This window comes from Lactuca sativa, chromosome 3 (genome assembly GCF_002870075.4).
Source record: "Lactuca sativa cultivar Salinas chromosome 3, Lsat_Salinas_v11, whole genome shotgun sequence".
NCBI lineage: Eukaryota > Viridiplantae > Streptophyta > Magnoliopsida > Asterales > Asteraceae > Lactuca > Lactuca sativa.
In genome coordinates, this window is record NC_056625.2 from 15,143,456 (window position 1) to 15,170,941 (window position 27,486).

At 36.8% G+C, this 27,486-nt stretch overlaps 1 protein-coding gene across 1 annotated transcript; it reads left to right on the forward strand.

Annotated features, from left to right (window-relative positions):
* The first annotated feature begins 20,146 nt into the window (after positions 1 to 20,146).
* LOC111894317 (uncharacterized) lies at positions 20,147 to 24,350 on the forward strand. Its single transcript, XM_052770010.1, has 5 exons — positions 20,147 to 21,158; positions 21,259 to 22,155; positions 22,520 to 22,590; positions 23,686 to 23,793; positions 24,092 to 24,350. Exons 2-5 carry the CDS (start codon positions 22,042 to 22,044, stop codon positions 24,132 to 24,134), a joined length of 336 nt encoding a protein of 111 aa, XP_052625970.1. The 5' UTR covers positions 20,147 to 21,158; positions 21,259 to 22,041; the 3' UTR covers positions 24,135 to 24,350.
* Positions 24,351 to 27,486: the final 3,136 nt, after the last annotated feature.

The following is a 27,486-nucleotide window of genomic DNA, read 5'->3' on the forward strand; positions in this document are numbered from 1 at the left end:
ACATTAGAACAAATGTGGTAACCACAACCGGTATCAAGAACCCAAGAAATAGCATGATTAGAATCGTTAGATTTAATTGTGTATATACCTACGAAAGATGGCTTGATCTTTCCTTCCTTTATGGCTTGCAGGTACTCTGGGCAGCTTCTCTTCCAATGTCCTATCTTGTGGCAGTGGTGGCACTCTGCCTCCTTCGGGTTAGGCCACGGCTTAGCGGGATCAACTTTGGTCCCACTAGAAGAGGCACCATCTCGGGCTTTAACCTTGCGATAGTTCTTAGATGAAGCCTTCCTCTTCTTTCCCTTTCCTTGACCAATAGCCAAGACAAGAGCAGCAGGTGGATTGGGAGTTGGTGCAACAGACTTGTCTTTGAAGTTGCTCTCAGCGACCCTCAATAGAACTTGGAGTTTCCTTAGGGTGACCTCCTCTTTTTTCATGTGGTAGGTCATCCTAAATTGATTGTACATCGGAGGCAAAGAGTGAAGCACCATGTCGATTGCCAAGTCTTCCCCAAAGTCAACATTTAACTTGCGAAGGCGGTCGACATACCTTTGCATCTTTTGCAGGTGCACGGTAAGCGATTCTCCATGACCCATCTTAGTGGAGATCATGTTAGTGAAAATCTCATAACGCTCTTGTCTCGCGTTCTGGTGGTATCTCTCCAATAAGTCTTCATGCATCTCGTACGGGTACACGTCCTCGTAGGACTTTTGGAATTCAGAGTTCATGGTGGCTATCATGATGCAATGTACCTTCGTTGCATCTCGCTCATGAGTTTCAAAAGCGGTAACTTCAGCCGGAGTAGCGATTTCAGGGTTGATTTTCTCGAGCTTCTCATCGAGGACATACTCCTTATCCTCATAGCGAGCAATGGTGTGAATGTATCTTATCCATTCGCTAAAGTTCGTTCCATCGAAGGTGACCTTTTGGCAAAGGCTCATCAACGTGAAAGAACTAGCAGCAGCGTTGCTAGCGTTCGACATCTACAAATAGAAAGGACAAAGATAGATTAGAATAAGAATCCCTAATTATCACCCAATAAGAAAAATTAGGGCTAGGATCCAATAATAACATTTACATACTAGAAAAGGGATGCCGTAATCTAACATGCAAATAAATTGAAGGTAAGTGAATGACGATTCACTAATTCTCCACCACAAAACCTAACTATTAGTCCTAAATGTTTTGAGAATTCCTAGGTTCGGATGAGATTCATTGAAACTATTCAATTGCATGTTTAAATCTCGATATGCCCCTCTTGTTTGTGACTGGGATACCGAGGATCACAAAGCGGGTGTGAATTACCATGCAAATTTACATGGTGCCTACATTATAACGATCACCTATTCGATGTGCCGGTAAACCACACACGCTCCATCGAACTATGATAAACAATGAATCACCCTTTGCCACCTTTGCTTAGAACCAATTAGTGTGCCGGTAAACCACACACGCTCCACTAACTTCTTAGCAAGGGTGCAAAGTGTAATTTCATGGGATTGCATCAATTCACTTTTCCTAAAGTAACTAAGATTGGGAAATTTTAAAAATATGTTTAGTTACTTTGTATTACTTATTATACTTTTAATGAGAGGATGAGGTTGCCCTATCCTACCTGTTCGGCTAACGACCCTCCACCGATCAAGCAAGCGGTGGGTGTGAGTGTACACCCACTAAGCGCCATTTTATAGGCCGCAACCTTATACCCACCTTATAGATCGGCTTCGTGAATGAGGCCTACTAACGGTAAGACTAGCATTTAGTTATACATATATATATATATATATATATATATATATATATATATATATATATATATATATATATATATAATTCTAGTAATATCATATTAGTATAGGGTTGTATTTTAAACCTTTTAAAGCTAGGGTTTGAAATTTAAATTGTCTAAATTAAAAACTTTTAATCACAAAATATAAATTTCAAAACTTGAGGGCAAGTTTTAAACATTTAAAACATGGAGGATCAAATAACAAATAATTTCAATTAACAATTAATTTCCTAATTATCTATATTTGATTTATTCAAGATTTCTTTCAAGATAATTACCAAAATAATCAAAATAATTAATTAATTATCATATAAGGAAATTAAATATTTTATTAGTTGATAAATATCTTTAATTAGATCAAGATTATAGTCATATATATCAAAAAATCGGATTAGGGTTGATCTAATATGATTAAGGTAAGTTTCCATAAGATAATCATGAAGAAATCCCGAATCTGGCCATTCCTGACGCTTGGACTCGCCGAGTGCACAAAGGGACTCGCCGAGTCAGGCCAACTCACCGATTCCACTTTGGAACTCGCCGAGTCCATGACTCAGAAACACAAAAAACGAATTTTGCAGTTTAGTTTCAGACAATTAAGCAACAATTCAATGAAAACCAAGCTAGGCTCTGATACCACTGATGAGTTTTAGCCATAAGAACTTTCCTATGTGCGCATGCAAAACCCTAATGCTCAGATCTAGGCTTTCTAATTAAACATGCTTTGAATCCAAGACTTCTAATTACTATTTAGGAATAAGAACAATGATAAAACAGATCTAGAATCATACCTTTGAATTCCTTGTTGATCTTGCTGTCTTGGAGCTTCTAGAGTCACAATTGTCACTCCTCTAATAGCTTACAAACACCAAATAGCAAGGAGGATGATTTGGGAGAGAGGAGAGGGGAGGAAATCGGCCAGGGTTTCTATGCTTCTGATGAAGTGTCGATTTCCCTAGGCCATAGGGTCTATTTATACTTGTAGACTCCTTAAGGGTTACAACCTAAACCCTAATTGGATAATCTTCTCTTAAGGCTATCCAAATCCATTCCTTAGATAACTCTTGGATGATTTGAGCTATCCTTTAGCTTCTAGAATCCGCCCAATCCATATCTATATGGATTTACAGTCTAAAGTTTAACTATCAAACAATTGACAGTTTATACCGTCTTATTTAATTAATCTCTTTAAGTCACCAAATTAATTCCAATTAATTCTATGACTTATATTAATCAAATAACAATATTATTATTCTTTATATTATTCTCATAATATATTAATAATATTTACTCTCTCTTAATCAATCATCCTATCAAGTTGCTATGGTGAAGGCAACCCAAAAGGACCATGCACAACTGGGTCAAATACTTGCCTAATATAGTTGTAGCCTTAGACACTATTCCAACACAAGGTCATCACGATGGTGTAATTAAAGACTATTGGGGTAGAATGTCCCTGTTTTCCAGGTTCTGGGAACCGGGTGGCTGGACCAGGTGAGAAACTGGTAGTCTCAGCGACGGTTGAGGAAATCTTTGTATCCAGGTTTAGTGAGGTGTCGCGTTGGATCAGAAGATTTGGGTGAAATGCAAGGGTAGGTCCCTGGATCTCGAGTTATGATTTTAGACCCGAGTTATGTATATAATGGTGTTACAATCTAGGGTATTCCATCCCGAGGATGACCGGACCCTATGATCGATGGGACCTGACATGTTTGGCATTCCAACCCGAGGGTTGATTGGGCCAAACATGTGCATGATACGAGGGTATTCCATCCTAAGGATGATTGGACCCGTCGTAGGCGTGCCTGGTATTCCAGCCCGAGGCTGATTCGACCAGGTACGAGTGCTTGTGCTTGTGAGACGATTCTTATATGTATGTTGGATCTGGAGTTAAAGGAAGCATTGTCGTGTCGGCACTTATGGGTTCACCTCCCAGTTTGTCTGCCATTGTTCATTATATCCTCGGAAATTTTGTCATCAGTATTAGCTCTCTCTGGAAGGATTGTCGAATATCTTTGTCTAGTAAAGAGTTTTTGGCAGCAGAATATGATATGCATATCAATTTTCTGGTAGGAACCTCAAGTTTCTAGGGTTGTGTAGTCCGTTTAGGGGATAAAGGGAATGGAATTAACGATGACTATTATGGGCGCTCTGTCAGGGATTCATAACAAATTCAAGTTTCCAGGTTGCTAAATTTCAGGAAGTAGGGTTGTTTTGTTGCTTGCGTTTATGGATTCGACGCCCTCGGATTGAAAAGATCTCTTTTGGACTTTAGTCTCCTTCGAAGGTTGACGAGTATCATGGTCGTAGATGTGCCCTCAGGATGTTGGGTTGTCGGAGATGGTAAGGAGTGATTTTGAGGACGAAATCGAATTTAAGTGGGGGAGAGTTGTAACACCCCATCTTTCAAGTAACTTGAAACCCATCCCTTGGACTTGGAATTGTGTCATTTTGGCCCTTAGTTTGGAAAGAAGTGGCAAAGGGAGGCCCTAGTGGAAAAAAGGATGATTTTGGGAACTTGAGAAGTACGTTAGGCATACATGTGAGTATGCTAAGCGTACTAGGGGGTGCCCTAGTACGCTGGGCGTACACATATGTACGCTAGGCGTAGGAGTGCCAGGATGAAACCCTAATATTTAGGGTTTGGGTGGTATATAAGTGTCCTTATGAGCTCATTACCCTTTATCCTTCCAAACTCCATCGTTTGAGTCGTTTTCCCCAAACCCTAGTCTCTCTTTTGTGTGTGAGAGCTAAAAGTGTGCCTCTTGGGTAGTTGAAGAAGAAGTTAGTGCATTAAAGGAATTAAGGAAGGGATCAAGCTTGTAAATCTGGAGTTTTGATCTTTTGGGGAAGCTTCAAAAGGTATAAAGTTCCTACCTTTGTGATTATATTTCTTGGATCTCATTTGTGTTGCTTTTGGTATCCTTCTTGTCCCAAAGAGTGTCATTTTGTGCATGCTTTGTTTTGGTCGAGTTAAGCTGTCCTTTCAGACCATAGGATGGGTCTTAAGGCATAAAAATGAGGTCCCTTGAGCTAGATTGGTCCTTAGTTCTTTGTAGGAGGTCTTAATGGATTAAGACCATTTATTAAGCTCTTTTTTGGTCGACTGAAGTCTTAAATCTTGAGGCTTTATGGTTCTACAACACATTTGAGTAGTGGATCTGAACTTTGGGCTTAAGTGCTTAAGCCATTAAGCACTAATCACGATTTTGGCCTTTACGAGGGTACACCCCGCGTAAGTTTTGTATGTCCTGCGTTCAGAGTCAACCACCCCAATGGTGGTCAATGTGAGGCGAAGTACGCCCAGCGTACCGAAGGAGTACTCCCCGCGTACGTCCTCTGATTGGATTTCAGACTTGGGCTTCGGGTATTAGGCCATCTGTTGGGCCTTGATGCTTGGGGACCTAATGGACTAACTGGATAAGTGTGTTTTGGACTAAGTAGAGGGTCAAACCTTTGCATAAGGCCCGATAAGGAGTTGGGCCCAATTTGGAAAATTGGGCCAAGTGTGGGCTTGAAGTATTTTGGGCTTTTGGATCATGATTTGGGTTTGGCTTGCATTGGGTTGTGATGGACCGTCTAAGAATTCATGGTTTGGGCTTTTAGCTTGCTGGATCTTCTTGAGTGAAGGCCATTAGGCCCAATTTGGAAAATTAGGCCATAATTGAACTTAAGGAGTTTATTTTGATATTGGGCTTTTGTCATCTATTTTGGGCCTTGGCTTTGGGACGAGCTTGAGGAAGGGTAAGAAGGTCTTTTACCCTAAATTGGACTCATAGTATGTGTCAGTGCCTAGATGTTAATAGATTGTCATTGTGGAATTTGTTAGTACGGGTGTGATAGCGGATCTGCAGTCAGAGATTATTCACGGAATCACCTATTGATGGGGTGTTGTTCTTATGTTGGTGGTTCGGGATCTGGCAGTCAGCGGTCAGGGATCGTCTGTGTGTTTCGGCAACACGAGGTGAGTTTTCCTCACTGTACTAGCAGGGTCGAAGGCACCAATGTCGAACCTTTGGTTGATATCCTGATATTGTTGATATGCCGAGTACATAATAGATATGCATGAGTATGCTAGATATTGATATGCTAGTATGGCATATCTATAGGACTGCCTGTGATATTGTATGATTATCTGTATAGGATATTATTTGTTATATGTTTCACATATTGTGTGGGTTGGGTTGAGGTTGTACTACTTTGTGTTGTAGCCAACAAACCCTAGAGTATTCCAGATATGAGATGAGGGCCAGGGAGGGCATGCCAGACTCATATTGAGGACTCATTAGCATTCCAGATATGAGATGAGCACCAGGGAGGACATACTAGACTCATACTGAGGGCACATTAGCATTCCATATATGAGTTGAGGACCGAGTGGTATTCCAGACTCGTACTGAGGCCTTGAGGTTATTGGAGCAATCCAGATATGAGCTGAGGGTCGGGAACGACATGCCAGACTCAAACTGAGGGCTCATGGGCATTCCAGATATGAGCTGAGGTTCGGGTAGGGCATGTCAGACTCGTATTGTGGGACGGGGAGCAAGTCATACATAATTTGTGGGCCCAGGGGGCAAGCCAGAATTATGTTGTGTTCAGCGGTAATCCAGTCTGTTAGCTGTGGACCCATTGCATGTTGTTATTTGTATATGCGCTATTGTTTCTGTGTTGGTACTTTAGGGGAACTCACTAAGCTTTGTGCTTACGGTCTTAATTCATTGTTTCAGGTGCTTCGGATGTTTAGCAAGGCGAAGGCGTAACCGTACACATCCTCGCGTTTTGGATTTATGGTTTCTGGGAAACTCTAATAATGTGAATGTTTTTGAAAACTATGTGTAAATGATTTCGGTTTTAAATAAATGTTTTGGAAACAACAGTTTTGTAAACACTTCTATAGAAAAAGGATTGTTTTGGAAAATTTAAATTTTGCTGAAATTTTATGGATGTTGAAATGAATAAATAAAATATGCTTGAAGTTTGGATGTTTCTAGGCTTGAAGTTGGTAAAAAAAAGCATCTTGAGGTTTAGCAATAATCTGCGAGACTGCCTTCCCACCCACGCAATGATCTGCGAGACTGTTCTCCCACCCACGCAATGATTTGTGAAACTCCATCCTCACCCGCGCAACTCTACGAGGGTACCCGCGTAAATATGCCACTTCATAAGAAAATTCCTAGCCATTTCATCTTCTTCCTTTTCACGACCAAGTTTTCACCCATATGCATTTAGGCGGCCAAGAACTCCACCCATGCATCATTGCGTGACCCCCGTTTTGTTTACTACCATCCTCGCAGGCCTTCACCACCATGATCCCGGTATGATCCTTCCTTACTCTCATCCTAAGCATTGAGGACAATTCTTGATTCTATGCTTGGAGTGACGTTTATCTATTATTTTGTATGCATTTAGGTTGTTTATAGTTTCATTTAGAGTAATTCATTTAGGACATTCAAAAATAAGTTGCATAAAAATTCCAAAAATATTGCATATGTTATTTCTTTCTTTTCAAAATTTTATACTTTTTAGTTGCATGCTAGCTTAAGTCTTCATGCATTTTTGTTCTCTCTTTTCTTCTCATCCCTACAGGTACCATAGCGTCGAGTCATAAATCATAGATTGGTCTCGGGTCTTGATATGGGATTCCTTTTTTTGGATAAATGGGACACACTTTGAGCCTCACATAACAATTTGAGACTACTTGTATGGGGTCATATTAGGTAGCTTGATTGGGTCTAGATGCGGATGGAAGTGGTTAGTTAGGACGACGTGTGCAAGCAAATATTAGTCCGGTAAGGTATTTTAAGACATCGAAGATTTGCATCTTTGTTTTAGGGGGAATACCACTTTGTACTCCCGAGTCTCGCCTGAGCCTTGATTAGTTAGAATGTCACCACATTTTTAGGATAGGTAAAATTTTATAGGGGTCTAGAGTAGATAATTTGATAGGTTTTGTTCATCACATCACATTGATGAACTTTGAGGCGGGTCCCCTAATTCACATTTTTGGGACCAAGTTTTTTGGTAACACCAATTTTTTGATTCATATCCCACATTTTTAGTAGATCTTGAAACATTGTTAGTGATTATTAGGTGTTCACGTTAGCCTCCATGTATTATTTCATTTTTACATTATTGGAGTGTTTTGTTATATGGTAAAATTTCTTAGACCTTCCAAGAAGAAAGACAAGAAGAAAAAAACAAAAAATGAAGAAAATTGGAAAAGCAAAGAAAAGAAACAATAAAGGAAGATTCAAGAAATGCAACAAAGAAAAACTAAACGAGAAAAGCAACAAAAACAAAGAAGAAAAATGAAGACAAGAAGCAACACAAAAAGAAGAATCCAAGTTAAAGCTCTCTCTTTCTCTCTCTCTCTCTCTCTCTCTCTCTCTCTCTCTCTCGCTCGCTCGCTCGCTCTCTCCTCACAAAAAACACATAAAAACAAAAAAGGAGAGAAATAAGAAAACAGAAGATTGAGCAACAAAGAGACTGAAGACCAAATAACAGAAGCTCAAGAATGAAGATTTAGGTTGAGTAGATTTTTATTTTATTTTTATTTTTGATTTTGGTAATAAAAGGCAATGAAGGTGAGACAGTAGAATGTAAAGGATAGTACAAGGGAGAAACCCTGAAGCCGGATGTTTTCCTGGACTCCGTGCTGAAAAAACCCTATTTCATTATGATACACTTAGCCCGACCAATGTAGGAACCATCGTGTATGAAGATGCGCCTTTCCTTCATGCATTATGGTTTGCATTGTTGTATAGTGCCCCTACTGGGCACATCCCCATGTTTCCTTTGTCTTGTACACTCTACTGGTTGCCAACTTCAGACAGGGTCTATCCGCTTTCAAGTGGTTCGAGAATGTGATTTTTGGCTCTAAAGTGGGGAACATTTGGAAGATATGTAGGATCCATGCAAGACTGACTTTGACCATGTTGAGTAATGTTGACCAAGTTCTATGTAATCTTTCTCTTTCATTTTTAGCTTAGCTCATCCCAAGTTCATTTTAGTGTTGTTATTACTTGAGAACAAATAAGGTTTAAGCTTGGGGTGATTTGATAGTTTATTTTATTTCCTTTTCTTATGGTTTATTTTATAATTTTTAGCCCTTTTTATTAGTATTGCATTGAATATTCTATGTCATTCTTTTTCTTTGATCGTATCGGGTACTTTCTATTTTGCATGAGGTGTTTTACAGGCTTTTGGAATCTCGATGTGGTTTCGGTTTAGCTTGGAGATGGGCTTGTTGCGTTTTCGAGGCATTATCGAGCTTTCCGGATCCATCAATGAAGAAGTGAGATTAAAATGTTGAAGACTTGGATGAAGTGGATTTATGAAGATGGCTCGTGGGCTCTTTTTATTGGGCTTAGACTATCCATTTGAATCTTGAAGATGATTAGATGAATTTGAATTATGTGAGGTGTGAAGGGGACCAAGGGAATCTTGAGTAGTGGAGAAAAGAGCCAATATTGTTTCAACACCATTTGCGAGAAGCCGAGAATGGAGTCTCAATCGTGCAAACTTGCGAGGGTACCCGCGCAACTATACACTTTGGGGCATTTTGATCATTTTTCTCATCATTTACCTTGGGGGGTTAGGTTTAGCAGCCATACATCGATTTTTCCACCGTTAGAGCGTCGTGGAGACGTTTTTGGAGATCTAGAGCTACATTCTTCTAATCCTTCTAGTAATTGCTAGTTTCTTGATGCAAAAAACACTTTAGTGATTGTTATCTTGTTTCCATGAGTGGCTAATCTCTATATTTTGGTTTACTTGGGATAAAACCCTTGGATATTTATGGGTTTTGAAGGATCCATGCCTGATTTTCATTTATCTTATGTTGATGATTCTAGTTCATAATTCTTATGCTTGTTTAATACTTTGATCATGAGCTTGGTACTTGAATGAGAAATTGTTGGTTTATTTCTTTGGTTTAGCATTTAATCATTGAATTTTGTTAGAATACGCACTTTATGATGGCATAAATCATCTCTAGATTATCATGAATCTTTTATGGGTGTGTAAGCATTGACATCCTCTAGGAATTGGGGATTCCTTTATTATTAAGGCTAATCAATTTTCTTAGGTTCCATTGCTTCAATTGAATCATTGATTTCGATTAAGAAGGTGTGTTTTGGGATTCCCCAACCTCCATACTACCTTTGAGGAATCTTCGCATATCGTGCTTCATGATTGTTATAACCAATTTGGGATGAATGATAAGCTTGCATATTGAATCCTAATGATAAACACATAAATGGCCATTGTGTTGAATTGCCTTGGTTGACCAATTTTCTCCAATATTTGAGCATCTCACCATCTTGCTTAGTTACAAGTATTTTCGTTCTTCAAGTCTTCTAGTTATCAAACAATCACAATGTTAATGCATAAAAAGTGAACCTCTAGTAATCCGACCCAAACAAGATCCAAAGTCAATTCCTAGTCTGAGAGGTGAAGAGTTCTAAAGATTGTTTGAATCCGAGATAACGACGTTTCCAAATTTAGTTGATGTGATTGAGTTTTTACAAGCATTAAATGCTTTTTTCTTTATGTTGATTGAACAATTCTTGGACCAAATCAGTAAATCTTTTAAGTGTCAGATTTGTCAAACACTTAATATTAACTAGTCCAAAGAATGTTCTTGGTATGTACCTTGTCTCTCCTTTAATATATAAGGAGATGTTGTTTCATGTATGAAATAATAAGAAAAGCAAGTAATCAAAATATTCTCTTCACATCAATTTCGAACTCTCTTGCAAGTCAAATCTCTTTCACTTATGTTCTACTTGTTCTTAAATTGTCTTTACTTTGTTTATACTCATTTACCTTACTTAGATATTTTGTTGAACACTTTGTTGAATATCATCTTCAAGTCTAGACTGGTTTACCAGACTTGACTGGACCAACATATTAGCAGCAGACATCGTTCTTAAAAGTTAATTCAAGGTTTAAGTTTTCAAACTTTGTCCGCGCATTGATTTTTTTTTTCACAATTGGTATCAGAGCTTGAGTAGTTGTCCTTTGAATCCATAAGAACATATTATAACTGATCTGAGATTACCTTGGTATCTCAATCATTTCTATGTTCAAGATAAAAGTTCTTCTATATACCTCTTCAGCTCAAATACTTTAACTTAAATGGTTGCTCCTAATCAAACTCAACAAATGTATTCGATGCAAATAACAAATAGCATGGGGTGCCCTTCTCATGCCCTATTCTTAGTTGTTGGAGAGTATGATACTAGAAAGTTAGGATGTAGAGATTTTTATTTGGAAATGGAAAAGGTGAAGAAATATGGAGGTCTGTAAAAGAAGGTCCTCATGTTCCGGTTAGACAAACAATTAGAGATGTTGCTGCAACTCTCATAGGACAAGAAGATCCACGTCCAACACCTCTTACTGTTGCAGACATTGAAAAGTTGCATGATGATCGGATTGCATTTTCCGAGTTGGTGTTTGTTGTTCCTCTGTCTCTCTTTGAGCACATTAAGTACAAATCTACAAAAGAGATTTAGGAAACTCTTCAGGACCTGTTCGAAGGGTCCAAGAACACGAAAAGATAAACATCCAACTTTGTTTTTCAACGATTTTGATACCTTCACCACTACTCCAGGTGAATTCTTATCCTCGGCTTCAAATAGGTATCGAATTATTGTGAACAATATGATTGCACGAGGTATAATCAGAACTCCTCTTGAGTACAATCTAAAGTTTATCAATAGACTCGGAAAAGGATGGGGAACATCAAGTCATATCTTTAGAGTAATGGATCTCTGAAGAAGCTGAAGCTTTATCGACTTTTTTACTAACTATAAGGCCATGAATCTAAAGTTGCTCAAACGTTAAGAAAATTGTCAGGAGGTCCTCTTGTCCTAGTTAGTTGTGTTAACCCACTTATTTCGAACCCATCCGTGTCAGTATCCTTCTGAACTATCCCACGTGTTTCTCCTATTCAACCAACTTTTCCTACTCCACCTACTCCACCTATTCCGAACCATTCATAAAATCATGATCTTAATCCAGTTGATTCTGAACTTTGCTTTCAAAAAGAGTTTGCACTATTGTCTATGAAATACAAGCGTCCATGGAATCACATTCATAAACCTTATCAAAACCGATTCAAGCTCCTCATCAAAATAATCCTCAACCATTTCCTAAACCTTCAGAGAACCCACTTGCTTTCCAACCCAACATGTCTTCATCAATTCACTCGTCAGAATCCCATGAAATTCCGAAATAAAAAAAAAACCCAGGGTAGTTTATCAAGTGTGGTCTTGGTAACCATTTTGCCAAATAATGTTTGGCTGAAACCTCTTAGAAGCCGAAGGTTAAAGATTATGCATATTATGCTTGCAGAGCTCAAGAGCTGGCAGCAAATGAGAAAGCTTTTGTTACTACTGTGTCAAGAGATGTTGAAGAGCATTGGTCTTCTGGAGATGAGGATAAAGTGAGAACTAGAAGGAATTCAGACTTTCAAAAATTGACCCTTCTTATTGTCTCTAAGGATTCACGAATTCCTACTTTTTCTAGTCATGGAAAATTGGGCTCCAACTCAAGAAACTCAAGTAAGAAATTAATTCTCATTATGTTAATCTACTATGTAAATGTTATTCTTTCAATGTGTTGTTGTGTTATGTTAGTCTTTGAATGTTTTATGTTGATGTATAAAAGTACATTGTTATTCTATTATTCGGGTTATAGAATCCTACTACGGTTTATTCGGTTATATTAGGTCCTTAATCATCTAGTACATGTTATTTGGGTTAATCAGGTAATATCCGAACCGAATCGATTAATACTTGAACCGAACCGAACCCATATTGGTTAATCGATTTGGTTTTCAGTTCATGCAGTTACCCTTATTCGGGTTCGGGTCGGTTTGGTACGGTTTTGACCCGAATAACATCCCTACACTGTTGAGCTAATGTAACACCTCAAATTTTAAACCATTTTTTTCATTTTTAAATTACCAAAATATTGTCCATAAACCAAGTCATAAAAAACATAAGTGTAAAATACAAATCATCATCACAAAATATTAGAGTATCACAAACTGCCCCAGTAACAAATCTCCTAACGAGTATGTACAATCAGACCTTCGCCTTCCTACGATCCTGAGAAGTACCTGAAACACATATATCAACAACTATAAGCACAAAGCTTAGTGAATTCCTCAAGATACCACATACAACACAACATAAATAAACAACTACGAGTTATCAGCAACCCTGGGGAGTATCAGCAGTCCTAGTGGGCAACAACATGCCATATGGGTTAGTAGCTACCCTAGAGACTATCCGCAGTCTCAGTCACACATAAACAACATAACACAAAATAACAATTAGACCCAACCGTTCATCACAAATACAACTATTCTACCACACATATAAGAATAAGTTAGGAGACTCACCTAATACTGATGACAGATAAATCTCGCACCCGAACTACCAGAAGTAGACTCCGCCTAATAACACAATAATTAACCTTAATTAATAAATAAGGTCCATAACTCAACTCGGGAGTCCAAATCCCACAACTAAGCCTCTTAAGAGCAAAAAGAGCATTTTGCCCCTCCCATGATCTAAAACCCTAAATCTTGACCAAAGGTCAACGACTGTCAACAAAAGTCAAATGCCCAGCGCATATGTTGGGGATACTCTCCTCCTATGTAGGTCGTACTCGGAAATCAGGCGGGATCGGGGTCACTCTTGGCTATGTTGGGCGTAGCCATTAGTACACGAGGTGTATCCCGTCTGACTCCAAATATCACTCCAAAATGGTCTTAATTGTTAAGACATGCATCCAAACATATATTTAACCTTCTTAGAATGTCATAATTCATAAAGTACAAAACTTTAAGCCTTTGCATGGATGAAAAGAGATTAAACTTTAAAACTCTAACTTAATCCATTGTCAACACTACCAAACTCTTGAATGGCTAGAAAGGGGCCATCAAGCAACCATTTTTATGAATCTATAAGACCTAATATGCATGAAAGGACAACTCATATGCTATGGAGTGCTCCATACTCACAAAGGTCAAAGCTTTTGGGAAAAAAGCTCATAAAAACTCATCTATGGAGATTTAAAAGGAAACACATCAAGAAATAAACTTTATACCATCAAAAGAAGCACAATGTGAAGTAGATTTTTGGATCCACAAGCTTGAAAACACCACCACCTTCTTCACTAGTCTTCTTCTTCAACAAAAGCTCACCAAAATCACCACCAAGCTTCAAGATCTTCACTCACAAGGAATACACTTGAGATTAGGGTTTGGAAGGGCGAAGGATGATTACGGGAGGTCCAAGGGTGACTTAATGTCTTTAAATAAGGGTGAAACCCTAAAATTTAGGGTTTAGAGAATAGGCTAGTACGCATGGCGTACCACATGTACGCCCAACGTACTAGTCTGGCTTCTGCGATCCCGGCTTCACACGAGTACGTTGTACGTACCCTCATGTATGCCCATCATACTGGCTGAAAGGTGGAACTTAACCCACAAGGAACCAAATGTGCAAACTTTGATTAGGTCATGGGCTAAAACTGAAAATACCTGATAATCGGATGTTACAGCGAAAACTTAGAAAAATTGTAACTTCCTCTTACAAAGTCAGATTTGGGCGTTTTCTATATGCACGCTCTCAGTTTTATGATTACTATGGTTTTCATTTAAACTACTTAGGCTAATAACCAATCTATCTCCAATTTACTATTTACGACACTCGATGTCGTATCGATTTAATTGCGAAAGTTCAAAGAAGCATAACTTCTTCATACGAAGTGTGATTTCAAAGTTCTTTATATGCTCGAAATCCTTATCACATATACTATAACTTTGGTTAAGATTATGTATCCTAAATAATATTCTATCAAAACTTCATTTTTATCGATTATTATAATTTAATTGACTAACCCGAAGTTGCAGGTGTTACAATTATCCCCCCCCCCTTAGGAAGATTACGTCTTGGAATCATCAGAAAAATAGGGCTGGTCGAATGACTCCACACGTTACCTTTCCATCCTAGGTGCTAATCATAATTACTATGTCTTTCCAAATGAGTTTCTAACTCTTGGACATATTGACTATTGGCGATGCTCAATCCTACGCCTGCTCTTTTTTCTATATTCGATCTCTATTAGAGGCTCCTGCTCCTTCTAGAATTGACTTAACATAAGATAAGGTCTTTACTTTGATAATCGTATCAGACCGATGCACCATGTTCTAATGACATCTCATCGTTTGATGCAATGTCCAGATTCAGGTCTCTTTGACTCACACTCTAGTACAAAAAATACCTTCCTTCATGATATAATCACATTTTAGCATGTTGCACTTCTAGCTATACGCTGCTTAATTTTAACGACAATCATGATACTTTTATTGATTACTTTAATTGTCTTTTCCTTCAATCTAAAGTCGGACGCTACGTCAAAATTTCTTCGTGAATTAGTCGGACTCGATTTGATATGACCGCTAAGGTCGGAATATTTATCTTCGTAGTCATTACCGAAACAAAGGTAATGACGGAAATAAAGAAAATAACTTAACTACTAGTGTCTTAGTAACCTTGTGACTTTCTCCGATCCAAGTGCGAGTCCTATGCTTCCAGTAGTATAGGCCTATACTACCTTGCACACCTACTCATACTTGTCCCAAGTACTGTCTTGCAGTTTGCTAAGTTACCATAAAAGAAAGCCATGCAGAACTTGATACATTGAATAAAGTAATTTAGGAAACTGTATTGCTTCATAGACGATTACATTGTTATTTCAACTTATCCTACATCACGCCTTTATACATAGGTTACATAGGATAATATTACTTTCTTGTCTCCTTCATTCAAATACTTTCGACAAGCAGCTCCAAATTCCCGCCCTCTTGCTTCCTCATCAAGTATGATGTGGTATGCTCTGGCCTTTGCCTTTGGCGACATATTTGGCTTTGTAGCCCCTTCATTCGTTGGACAGTCTTGTTTGAAGTGTCCTTCTTCACCACACTTAAAGGAAACTTATTTCTTGGCCAGTCATTCATTGGCATAGTGACCAGTCTTCCCACATTTAAAACAGGTCATCACTTCAGATCATTTGCCAAAGTGCTTCCTTTTGAACTCGTCACTCCATTTTGCTTCATTGTTACCCCTAGACCCCTTTCTGTTGGGGTCGGACTTCGATAACTTATTCTTCTTTTCAAATCATAAAGGTCCCTCCAACTTCCCTTTCTCTCCTTTCTCTGCTCTCTCTAGACCCTTATCTTATATCTGGGTCTCCACGTTTCTAGCTACCCATATGGATGCTTTCATAGTATTTGCTAGCTTCATCATTGGCTCATAATCTTTTGGTAGTCCCATAGCAAACTTGTTTACCTTGGAAAGTTCAGTTGGAACCAAGTTAGGAACTACTTCATCTTTTTCTGTAAAACTTGTAGCGTACTCGCAGACGCTCATCTTTCCCTTTATCAGATTATGGAATTCGTTGTTAATCCCCATAAGATATTTCTCTAAGCAGTACTACATTTTCAATTACACTAGAAAGTCTTCCCAAGAAATCATACTAGCTTCTCCTGCATGGTATCAACCAGTAATTTCCACCAACTTAATACCCCAACCATCAACTATCTGACCGCGAGAATGGTCTTCTGCCTATTGCTATAGTAGCAACTCTCGAACACCATCTCCATTACAGAGATCAAATCCATGAATTCTACCACTGTTGGGATTCCATAAAGGCTCGGTGGCTTGGATGCCATGAAGTCCTTGTACTTGCATCCACCCCCATTGTTTCCTCCATTTGGTTGGTTTCTTCTAACCACTTTTGGCTCGACTTAGCTAACAATCCGGATGTATTTCCTTCCTTTGACTTTTCTTCTTCTAGATCACATTGTGTAACGGGTACAATAGGTTTATCCTTATTCCATTAAAGTAAATGCCTTGTCTCTTCCATCTGAAGATCTAACATTCCTTGTATCATTGCCAGCGTGATTGGCTCGGGTGGGGGTACTGCCTCTGGTTCACGCTCTATTATACGAGGCTCAAGTTGTCAATTTTCCATTACCATTTCCTAATCCGCTTCGTATTCCCACCAAAATGTTATGTACACCAAAGCAATGTTTAGTGTATCGAGACGAGAATATAGATAAGGAAGGTTTAGACGAATAGTTCTTTTTATCACTCTGAAAAGTTATATGCCAGTTCTAATAACGTAATTAAACATTTAGAAACCTGAACACATAAAATTTCCTAATTCTAGGTCGGAAACAGACTTTAAACCTAATACCATCAATTTAGATATGCCACCAAAGGCATGCTATAATACAAACCATTTAGCACATAAAACAAGTTAGACATCTTGTCCTAAAGTGAATTAGTGCGTGTTTCAATTCAGTTGTACTACCTGAAATATAATAGACATACATACATCTCACAATCATCGCTTAGCATTCTAAGTTTAAGTCTAGAAATCCTCTAAAGTTACTAGTTCACTTAAACTAATGCTCTGATACCAACTGTGAGATCCCCGAATTTCCACGACCATTTTAAAACTTTTTATGTATACTTATTTCAAACATTTGTTATTACATAATTGGTCACAAAATATCCTAGACATGATATAATATCAAAATCCAGGCATTTCAGAAGAAAATTTTGATTTTATATTTTGAAAGTCTGGGATGTCATAGCTGATACAAAACATAAGCATAAACAGAGCTTACATTAATTACACTAATGATTTACATCCCCTTTAATCTCTCAGCATAATGTACCTTCGTATTGTTATCTATGGTATAAGGAAACTTAGTAGGTCAGGTTGGAAAACCTAATGAGTACATAGGGATTTCAATCCCACAATGTTATATATATATATATATATATATATATATATATATATATATATATATATATATATATATATATATATATATACACATACACACACATACCCCTCATATAAGCAATCTACCCCATCCCATCGATCCTCACATACTATTCCTATCCATACTCTCGAATTATCCTCACATACTAATCCTATCCATACTCTCAGATTCAGAAACGAATGGCTTTACCTAATCCATATTCTTAGACCAGGAGTAAATAACTATATCTAATCCATAATCTCAGATCAGGAATGAATGACTATCTCTAATCCATACTCTTAGATCAGTGGCAAATGACTATGTCTAATCCATACTCTCGAACCAGGGACAAATAACTATGCCTAATCCATACTCTCGGACCAGAGACGTATGACTATGCCTAATCCATACTCTCGGACCAGGGGTGTCAAATGCTACTCCCCGTTCATATCTCGTATGTACTCTTAAGAAGATGCTACCCATTATCCAACTTAATTAAACTTAAGCCTCTTTCGTACATCTTTATATTATCTTGGTAAGACTATAATGCTCAACTCCTAGTACCAACTCTACTTAGGCAACACTATCCTACTTCAGTGTATACAAAGTATTTGGGTATTAATAAAACTTTATCCTTCTCCTATTGATACTTATATTGTTTTTATCATGAAATACTTGATATATATCTTAACACATATAGAACCATACTTGGTTCGCATATCATATATTATCAAATATGTTCTTAACACATATTCCAGGCAATAAGCATATTTCTCGCATATAAACTGTTTAACAAATATTTAATACTTTAATTAATAATTGTTCTAAAATTATGTTCACGAAATGGACTATGCACTCACTTGATAAGAGTGGATGCCTCAGAATTTGGGCAGAACTTCGTCTTGGTATTTTTTATTTTTCTCTAACGTGACCTATGTATGAATATCAGTAAGTCTTAGTTTATCATTTCTTATGACTAATGATAGTCTAGATTCCTCAACAATCCCAATGTCAACATCAAGATCTATCAAGCAATGAACAACTAGGTAGGATCATATTGGAGGTAGGGTATGTATGGTATACATAGTATACTATTTGAAAATCCCACTTTAAACACCTCACTAAATCCAACCTAGACATCATCCCTGTAAGTAGATCAATCAGTATAACGACTTGACATCATTGATGAATCTTAATTATAGGTTCATACACTACAAAAAAAGACCCTTTTACGACGCGCAAACCACGACACTCATTGATTGATGTTACGCAAAAGAGAGTGACATTAAAAAAGTGTCATCTCTTCAAAAATTTTAAGGATTTAGGTCACTCATTATTGCGTGCCCTTAAACTAGTGCCATAAGGAAAAAAAATAAAAACACGGAGGGTGCTGTATGTTAAATGCGCGCCCTCTATAAGTCTCGCTTTATAATTTTAATGAACACGCTTTTAGTAGATAGGGGGAAAATGAAATCCCAAAAAAGTTAAAACCCGCCTATTGCGTGTCCTCCTTCTCCTTCTAAAATCATGGTTTAAGAACCCTAATAGAATTGGTTGTCAATCCTTCTTTAAGAAAATCGCAGGGAGTATTCATTGTAGGGATTTTTTTGAAGAACACACAACACACTATCAGCCTCACCAGTAACCTCTGTCTCACCTCACCTCGTCGGTGAGCTCAAGCTCACCTATCCACAAATTTAACTACGATTCCTTAAATCACCCTAAACCCTACCCTTTCTCTCTATTCACGATCCAATAATTGCCGAAAAGAAGATCAACGAAGAAGACCAACTGGTTCGAATTTAACTACGATTCCTTAAATCACCCTAAACCCTACCCTTTCTCTCTACTCACGATCCAATAATTGTGGAAAAGAAGATCAACGAAGAAGACCAACTGGTTCGATTTATCCCTAAAATTGATACAACTTCTCCTAAATCTAACTTCACTCCACGCTCTGAGTTTGTTTTCTTCCTAATCGATGCATCCACCTTCTCGTCTGCCCCCCTCCATCAGGTTTTCTCTCATCTCTCTCCTTCAGAGATGAAGATTCTCAGAGATGTGAAGGGAGTAACCAAAGGAAACCCTCAAACTACTATGATTGCACAAACACTTATTCTCCTGCGACTTTAGGTAAGTCTCTCTCTCTCTCTCTCTCTCTCTCTCTATATATATATATATATATATATATATATATATATATATATATATACACACACACACACATACACACACAACCTGCAATGTTTCTTTGATTGCTAATAAACAGGTTGGGAATGCTTTTGTTCATCAGTACTATCGTATACTGCATCGGTCACCTGGGCTAGCTCATAAGTTCTATCATGATAGCAGTAAAATTGGTCGCCTAGAGGAAGATGGTACTATGGGCGTAACTACTACCATGGATGTATGATATGTTTCTTCATCTTTTTTATTCATAAGTTATGTGTTTAAAGTCATTCCTTTTTTCATGTCTGATCTTAATCTAGTTCCTGATTTGCAGGAAATCAATGCTAAAATATTGTCCCCTCACACAATCTTTCCTTCTCGCCCCTCAAGACAAAGGCTACTTTGTTTTGAATTACATGTTTTGTTACATGGATAAACCTAAACATAATGAAGTTTCCACTGAGGATGTTGTGGTGGTGGGTCCTGTAATCCTTGAGCAAGAAACTGTTGTGATACCAGAAAATAACATCATTGAGGAGGAAGCTCCTGATTCTGATGTGACAGAGGAACCTCAACCAGAGTATAACATCATTGCCTCATTATTTAGATTGCAACCATTTTACATTTCTTTATTTTCATTGAATAGAAAGGCTAGAAGAATAATAGTAAAAGCATAACTTTGTTTTAGAAGGGATAACACTAGTTGGGTGCTGAGTGGTAAAAAGGTAGCATGGCATTTGGAATTAAGCTTTTAGGATGATCTTACTATCAAACACTTACTTTTTCTTCTCTCTAAAATCTAAATGCATACATGATGAAGATTGATGATGGCATTGTAAAAGTTGGTGAAAGTCATTTGACAAAAATCTTGCATTGCAGCAGTTTTAGAGAAACTTCTTGAAATGACAGCAGAGGCTCACTTTCTGGTATGAAGATTTATATTAGTAGAGTGATTTAGCTGATTTTTACTATAAAAGATATTATTATTCTCACTAATTTTCTATTGTAATATGTGGGATGTAACAGCTGCAGAACTATGAAAAGGTGGTTCAAATGTGTGAGAAAACACTTCCTATGTCAGGAAATAATTATGCTAATAATATTAACATTTCAAATGAGGGGCAAAAACAACAATTGAAGCTTTGGAGATGGCATATGATAGCTAGGTCCTACTTTTGAATGGGTAGCTTTGATATGGCCCTTGCATCCCTTGAGAAATATGAGCAACTAGCTTTTGATGAAGTTGTCACAAAATTGGATACCTTAGGAGAAGATTCCTACAAGGACAACACCCTAATCATGCAACTTCTTCATGATAACCTCACCTTGTGGACTTCAGATATGCAGGTGAGTGTTTTACTTCAATATTTACTATTTCTATTTTTTGTAATTTTTTTAATCAATCTTTCATACATTCATACGTAATTGTTGGTTTGAAATAATGCAGGGTGACAGTGATGCAGAAATTAAAGAAGAACTAAAGGCAGATAAGTAACAAAACTCCCTACTCAAGACCTGTTTATGGTTTGTAGTTATTTGCTTTCCAATTGAAAATGCTCTACTTGTTGCGAGTATCAACTCTTTAGATTTAGGAACAAATATTATAGTTGCAGTTATTTGGTAAATCATATATATGTTTAATTCTTATGTCTTGATTGTATTTCCAATTAGTCTCTGAATTGGAATGATGAACCAATAGAAGAACAAGAGGAATTGAATCACCTTCATCAATTATTGATGGCAGCACTACCTGACTCAGGTATGTTGTTTGTTTAATTCTTATGTTTTGATTGTAAATACTCCACTTAGTTAATCATTTTTGGTTTTTATCAAGAAACATAAATTTTTATCAGCGATAAATTCAGGACACCCTTTTGTCCCTTACCTTATGGTTTTCTCTGTAGAAACAACAATATATTATCTAAGAACCGAACTATAAGTACCTACTCAGTGCTGAGATTTTTTTACCAAATGGTTATAGTTAAAACACACATAGAAAAAGAAATGGATATATGATATATATCCAACAAATATACTTCTCTGTTTGCTTCCTATATGATAATAATGACAACCGATTTGAACATTAAATTACAATATGAATGAATCTTTAACGCGTCTTACCCCAGGCAAGTAAGTTTCTTTTTGCAAAACATGTTCCTGCACTCCCAATAAAACCCAGTACTAGTTAGCTCAAATTATGATCATAGAGTGAGGTTCAAAACAGAGGCAAATGGCACAAAAGACATTGTGTTTTTATTTTTATTATTATTATTTTTTTATTTTGACACCGCATTATTTTTTGGTAGGTTGTAAAAAGTTGAAGACACTAACACAAAACATCCAGGTCATGTATTTTTCTTTTCTTTTGGTGGTTGATGTGGTTTGATCACCACTCTTATCACAACATCAAAAACAGATTTTACATTTTTTTGTCAAGAAAAAAAATTGATTAAAAAAAAGATAATTGTAAAAATAATTAAATTTAATGAAAATTTTCATACCTGTTGCATTTTTGAGCTGCATTCAATGTAATTGATAATTGTTGTTTTTATTATGGGATGGTTCATGCAATGACCTCCAACATTATGTTGCATTGGGAAGAGACACTGTATGTTCCGATTTTCCACTTAATAGTTTTTCATTTTGTTGTTTAAATAGATTTTTTGGATCTAAATATTTTCTTTTCCATTTTTCGTGTAATTTTACAGTTGGAAGTTGCTACAGTTAACTTAGTTGTTGGGGAGAAACCTTCTGATGTTTACTCAGAGATTGCAACAAGGTATAATGTGTGGAGAGATTGTTTTATACTTATTTATTATACATTACTTTTTCCTTTTTGACTTTTGAAGTCAAACATTCTTATCTTTGACTTCAAGTATAAAGAACAGATTGAGGTTAGAAGTTGATTCAAAGGTTATTGGGCTAGTTTGTAACTTTAGTCTTAGGGTGTTAAAACTAAATGTGTCACTATAAGCCAAAAGTATAATAAACCCTTCTAGATAACCATATTTAATATATTATATAATTTCAATGTTAATTTGCAAATATAAGCATCATAAAATGTACCTGTGCGGTTTTTATCGGGACTAGTCCAGGATGATCTGCTAAATAACGTTTATCCTCACGAAGATCTAAAAAATAATTGAAAAAAAATTCTGAATTTTCATACATTTTGTTGTAATGTAACTAGTCGTAAGTATGTCTGATAAGCCCCCAAATTTCTGTTATCTTTTTGGCCAGGGGTAGAATGGTCTTTTCTGGTATTATCGTTGTTATTGGTTGTTTTGTTAGTGGGAACAACACCTGATTATATTGGTTGTTATTCACTTTTTTTTGTTTCTAGTGGTAGTATATATAGTCCTTTTGTTTTAGAGAGTCCGTAGCTAAGAATTATTATGAATTGAACTTTGTTCTTTCTTGGAGATACCCACATCTCGAAAACTGGGAATTATCTTAATATCATCACGTAATTCTGTTAGATCAAGGGTTAAAATGCCTGGAGTTTATGATAGATTCAACAAGGGTCTATCAATGTCGTTTGTTTATAAAAGAAAGAGGATAATAATATTACCACTGATGAAAATGAATGGGACAAGCTTCTAGTCAGGTATGCCGTTTGTTTATTATATTATAGCATCCTACATTTAATTTCTTCTTATTAAGGCAAAGGCATTGTATTTTAGAATATTCTACCCAATTACAACAGTGTCATCCTAATCCAAATACAGAGGAGTTTTTTTTATTTTTTTATTTTTTTATTTTTTAAGTTAGAGAGATTATATATTAAAATTACAATGTTGCAAAGAAGAAATAAATGGAAGTACATTGCTATTGTTTGAATGTAGTCATTACTGTGATTATTGTGGATGTTTAGATCGGAGAAGTGCCAAAGTGAAGAGGAAGCAACTCTTGGTCGAGGGAAAAGGGTAAGAAAAGTTGTTTCCTGTAGGGAAGTATATCCCCCCTTCACCCAACAGATCAGGTACCTAACTTTCTCTTTATTAATTATTATTTTTTTTCATTATTTATATTTGTATTGTAACTATGACATTATACGAATATTGAACATAAAGATAAAAATTATTCCATTTTTGGGCATATAATATCTCTATCTAATATATAACCATGTTGACATTCATGTGCGAATTAATTATCTCTTATTTTTCAGAAGTGATTTGAACACCTTCACCTTGCCATATTATGATTTAAAATTTCAATGTTTTTATTATATCTACAGAAAGGTGAATAATACTATAATATATATTTTATTATATCTACAGAAAGGTGAATAACACCAACATTAGAGTTTCATTGGGTGATTGAAGGTGATGTTGGTTCTTGAAACGAGACTCAAGACATCATATTTTGGCATGGCTAGAAGCTTTGGAGGAAACGAGACTCAAGCAAAAGTAAACACACAGAGAGTTGTTGACACATAGTAAGCTAGATGATGCAATTGTATATAAATGAGTTCATTTTTTATAATATTTACTCACTATTGGAATAATTATTTGTATTTGACATATTAGTGAAATGAATTATCTTGTTATTTATGGTATTTTATTTTGTATTATGAGATTTTTAATGTATTATTTAATTTGAAAATTAGTAAATCTATAAATAATATTTTTTTAAACATTTAAAATTATGATACGCAATAAAGTGTGTCATCTTCATTTATGACACGACCTTTCTTGACAGGGGCTTTCTTGATACACATTGCGTGTCATTAACACACGCGTCGTAAGATTACGACACGCAAATTTTTTTTGTCGTCTTCCTTTATGACAAGGCCTTCCTTGATACGCATTGCGTGTCGTAAACGCGCGTTGTAATTGCACGTCGTAAATGAGCGTCGTAAATGCGCGTCGTCTATACACGATGCGCAAAAGCGCGTCATCTCTCTTTATGACAGGGCCTTCCTTGACGCGCATTTGCGCGTCATCTGAGCCTTTTACGACGCGCAATGAGCGTCGTAAAAGGCTGTTTTTCTAGTAGTGATAATAATGACTATAACTATAAATAAAAGTTACACTTGAATAAAATAAGTGTAACTTAACTTACAGAGCTTTCTGATGAAAACTGGGAATTATGTGGGTGGAACTTTGTCATAAGAGCTTTTAATCGTTGGTTATCTGACACCGCAATGCTTCGCCGAAGACTAAAAACTAAGGGAAATTGGGCTAATACTGATAGAAACTCGAGAGAAAACTGTGGAATAGGTGTGGGATTGAACTGGAAATCGACTGTTATTTATACCAAAAAAAGGTAGGTGCGCACCGCACACCCTGTATGTACGCACTGCGAAAACGTTCGGAAGGTTGACGTGTCAGTCATATAGCGGTGACACGTGGCGAGATCTTAGAGGTTTCCAGAGGCGCGTCATGCCCTTTGTCTGTGCGCGTGGTTGCGCGTAGATTTTTATAAAATCTTAGAAAATTTATATCTTCTTCATACGAGCTCCATTTTCGACTGGTTTTATATCTACGCATAACTATCAACAAGATCTATAACTTTCACTTAGACTCCGTCGGCTAATTTTCACTTTATTTTTAAAGTTATATTTTTAACATGCTTAGATTGTTAATGTTCGTTTCATACCTCTCTCATCGGACGTCCGTTCTCGACTGTCTTCATATTGACGGATTCCTATTAGCGAGACATTTGATTCTTGTTTAGATTGTTTTTCCTAATAATTGACTGTTATGAATTTCGATACTAGTATTGCACACTGTTGCGCTGAAACTTAAAAAAATCGTAATTTCTTCTTACGAAGTCAGATTTGGGTGTTCTCTACATGCACACTCTCGGTTTTATGATTACTATGACTTTTGTATAGACTAATTAGTCTAATAAGCAATCTATCTCAGATTTACGATTTACGACACTCGATGTCGTATTCGTTTCATCGCGAAACTTCGAAGAAACATAACTTATTCATACAAAGTCGGATTTCAAATTTCTTTATTTGCATGGAATCGTTGTCACATATAGTATAAATTTTGTTAAAATTATTTATCCTAAATAATCTTTTATAAAAAAAGTTATTTTTATCAATTATTATAATTTAATTAACTAGCCTGAAGTTGCAAGCGTTACACCTACAAATTGGATTTACCGAAGGAGCTCGGCCAAATTAATTGCATTTTCCATGTCTCTCAACTTCAAAAGTGTTTAGATGATGATGCATTTGTGGTGCCATTGGACGGTATTTAGGTTAAAGAGCGCCTAAATTATGTGGAGAGATCGGTAGTTATCTTGGATAGAAAGACGAAGGCCTTGCACAACAAGATGGTGTCATTCGTTAAAGTGAAGTGGCAACATCAGAAAGGTTCAGAGTGGAATTCGGATCCTAAGGCAGAGATACATGAGCACTTCCTAGATCTGTTTGTAATTGTGGATTTCGTGGATGTAATCCAATTCAAGTGGGGGAGAGTTGTAACATCTATTTCCAGGTATTGCTCTTGACACCCAACCATTTTAGTTTTAAGGGTTTTTTTATTGAATCTAGGGGTACAGCGACATGGTGATGAGGCTCACCACGGCGTGGTCGTGCTCTATAAAGGAATGTGTGTTTTTAATCACCACGACATGGTTATGAAATGGCAACGTCGTGGCGGAGGCAAAATGAGAAACCTTAAGTTCGGGTCTTGAGCCCTATTTAAAAAACTTTATGAATAGGGTTTTCTCTCAACTCAACCTCCATCCCTTTGAAAGAAACCCTATAATGTGTGTATGTGTGTGTTCTTAGTGAAAAAGTATGTGTTCTTAGCCTTTCAAGGTTCCTTAAAGAAGGAGAGGGTGATGCAAGCATGTGATGTGACTTTTTGTTGTTGAGGGTTGCTTCTACATCAATCCTTAGGCTCCAGAAGGTAAAGTTTATACCATTCCATTCTATGGATTTCTTATGAAGTGATTAACTCCCATTTTGGCTTTTGGAAATGAATCCTTGAAGTTTGAAGCAACTCCAGGACCTTGGATAAGAATTATGCGAGTTTTTCGACCTTATGAGTTTTCTAGGTCACTTGGTCCATTTTTGAGTTAGGTTTTAATATTTAGGCTTTTAGAGGTTAGAGAAGAATGGAGGCTAAGGTTTTCTCTAAGTCAAAAGGGTTTTCTCTAAGTCAAAAGGGTTTTCTCTTAAAACTCACAAGATCAACAATGGAGGCTAGGGTTTTCTCTAAGTCGAAAGGGAGGTGATGGAGGATGAGGGAGTGCAAACCCTAGCCATCATCACATCCCTTAAATAAGGCACAGAACCCAAAAAATTAGGGTTTTGCATACTGGCCGCCACCACGTCGTGTCCAGGAACTTGCCACATTGTGGTGTGCACAAACGTTGTATGTTTCCTTGATCATGACCATGTCGTGGTGCATCCTTCACCACACCGTGGCCACCACAAACCCACACCTTTAATTCTTTAATTGCCATAAAAATAAATGAACAATTTACCTGAAACAAGTGTTAAATACACATCATCCCACAATCTTATGATTTGAGAGAGATTATGTTTCGATACTCTGATTCTTATAATATGTTATGAGACAATGTTTTTGACGACTCATGGTTATTTAGAAACTACTTTTATTCCACTAAAATGAAAAAAATTACTATGATTTTTTGGGACGTTACATTTTAACGGGAGTAATCTAAACAAAAGTTGTAGTAAACTCAA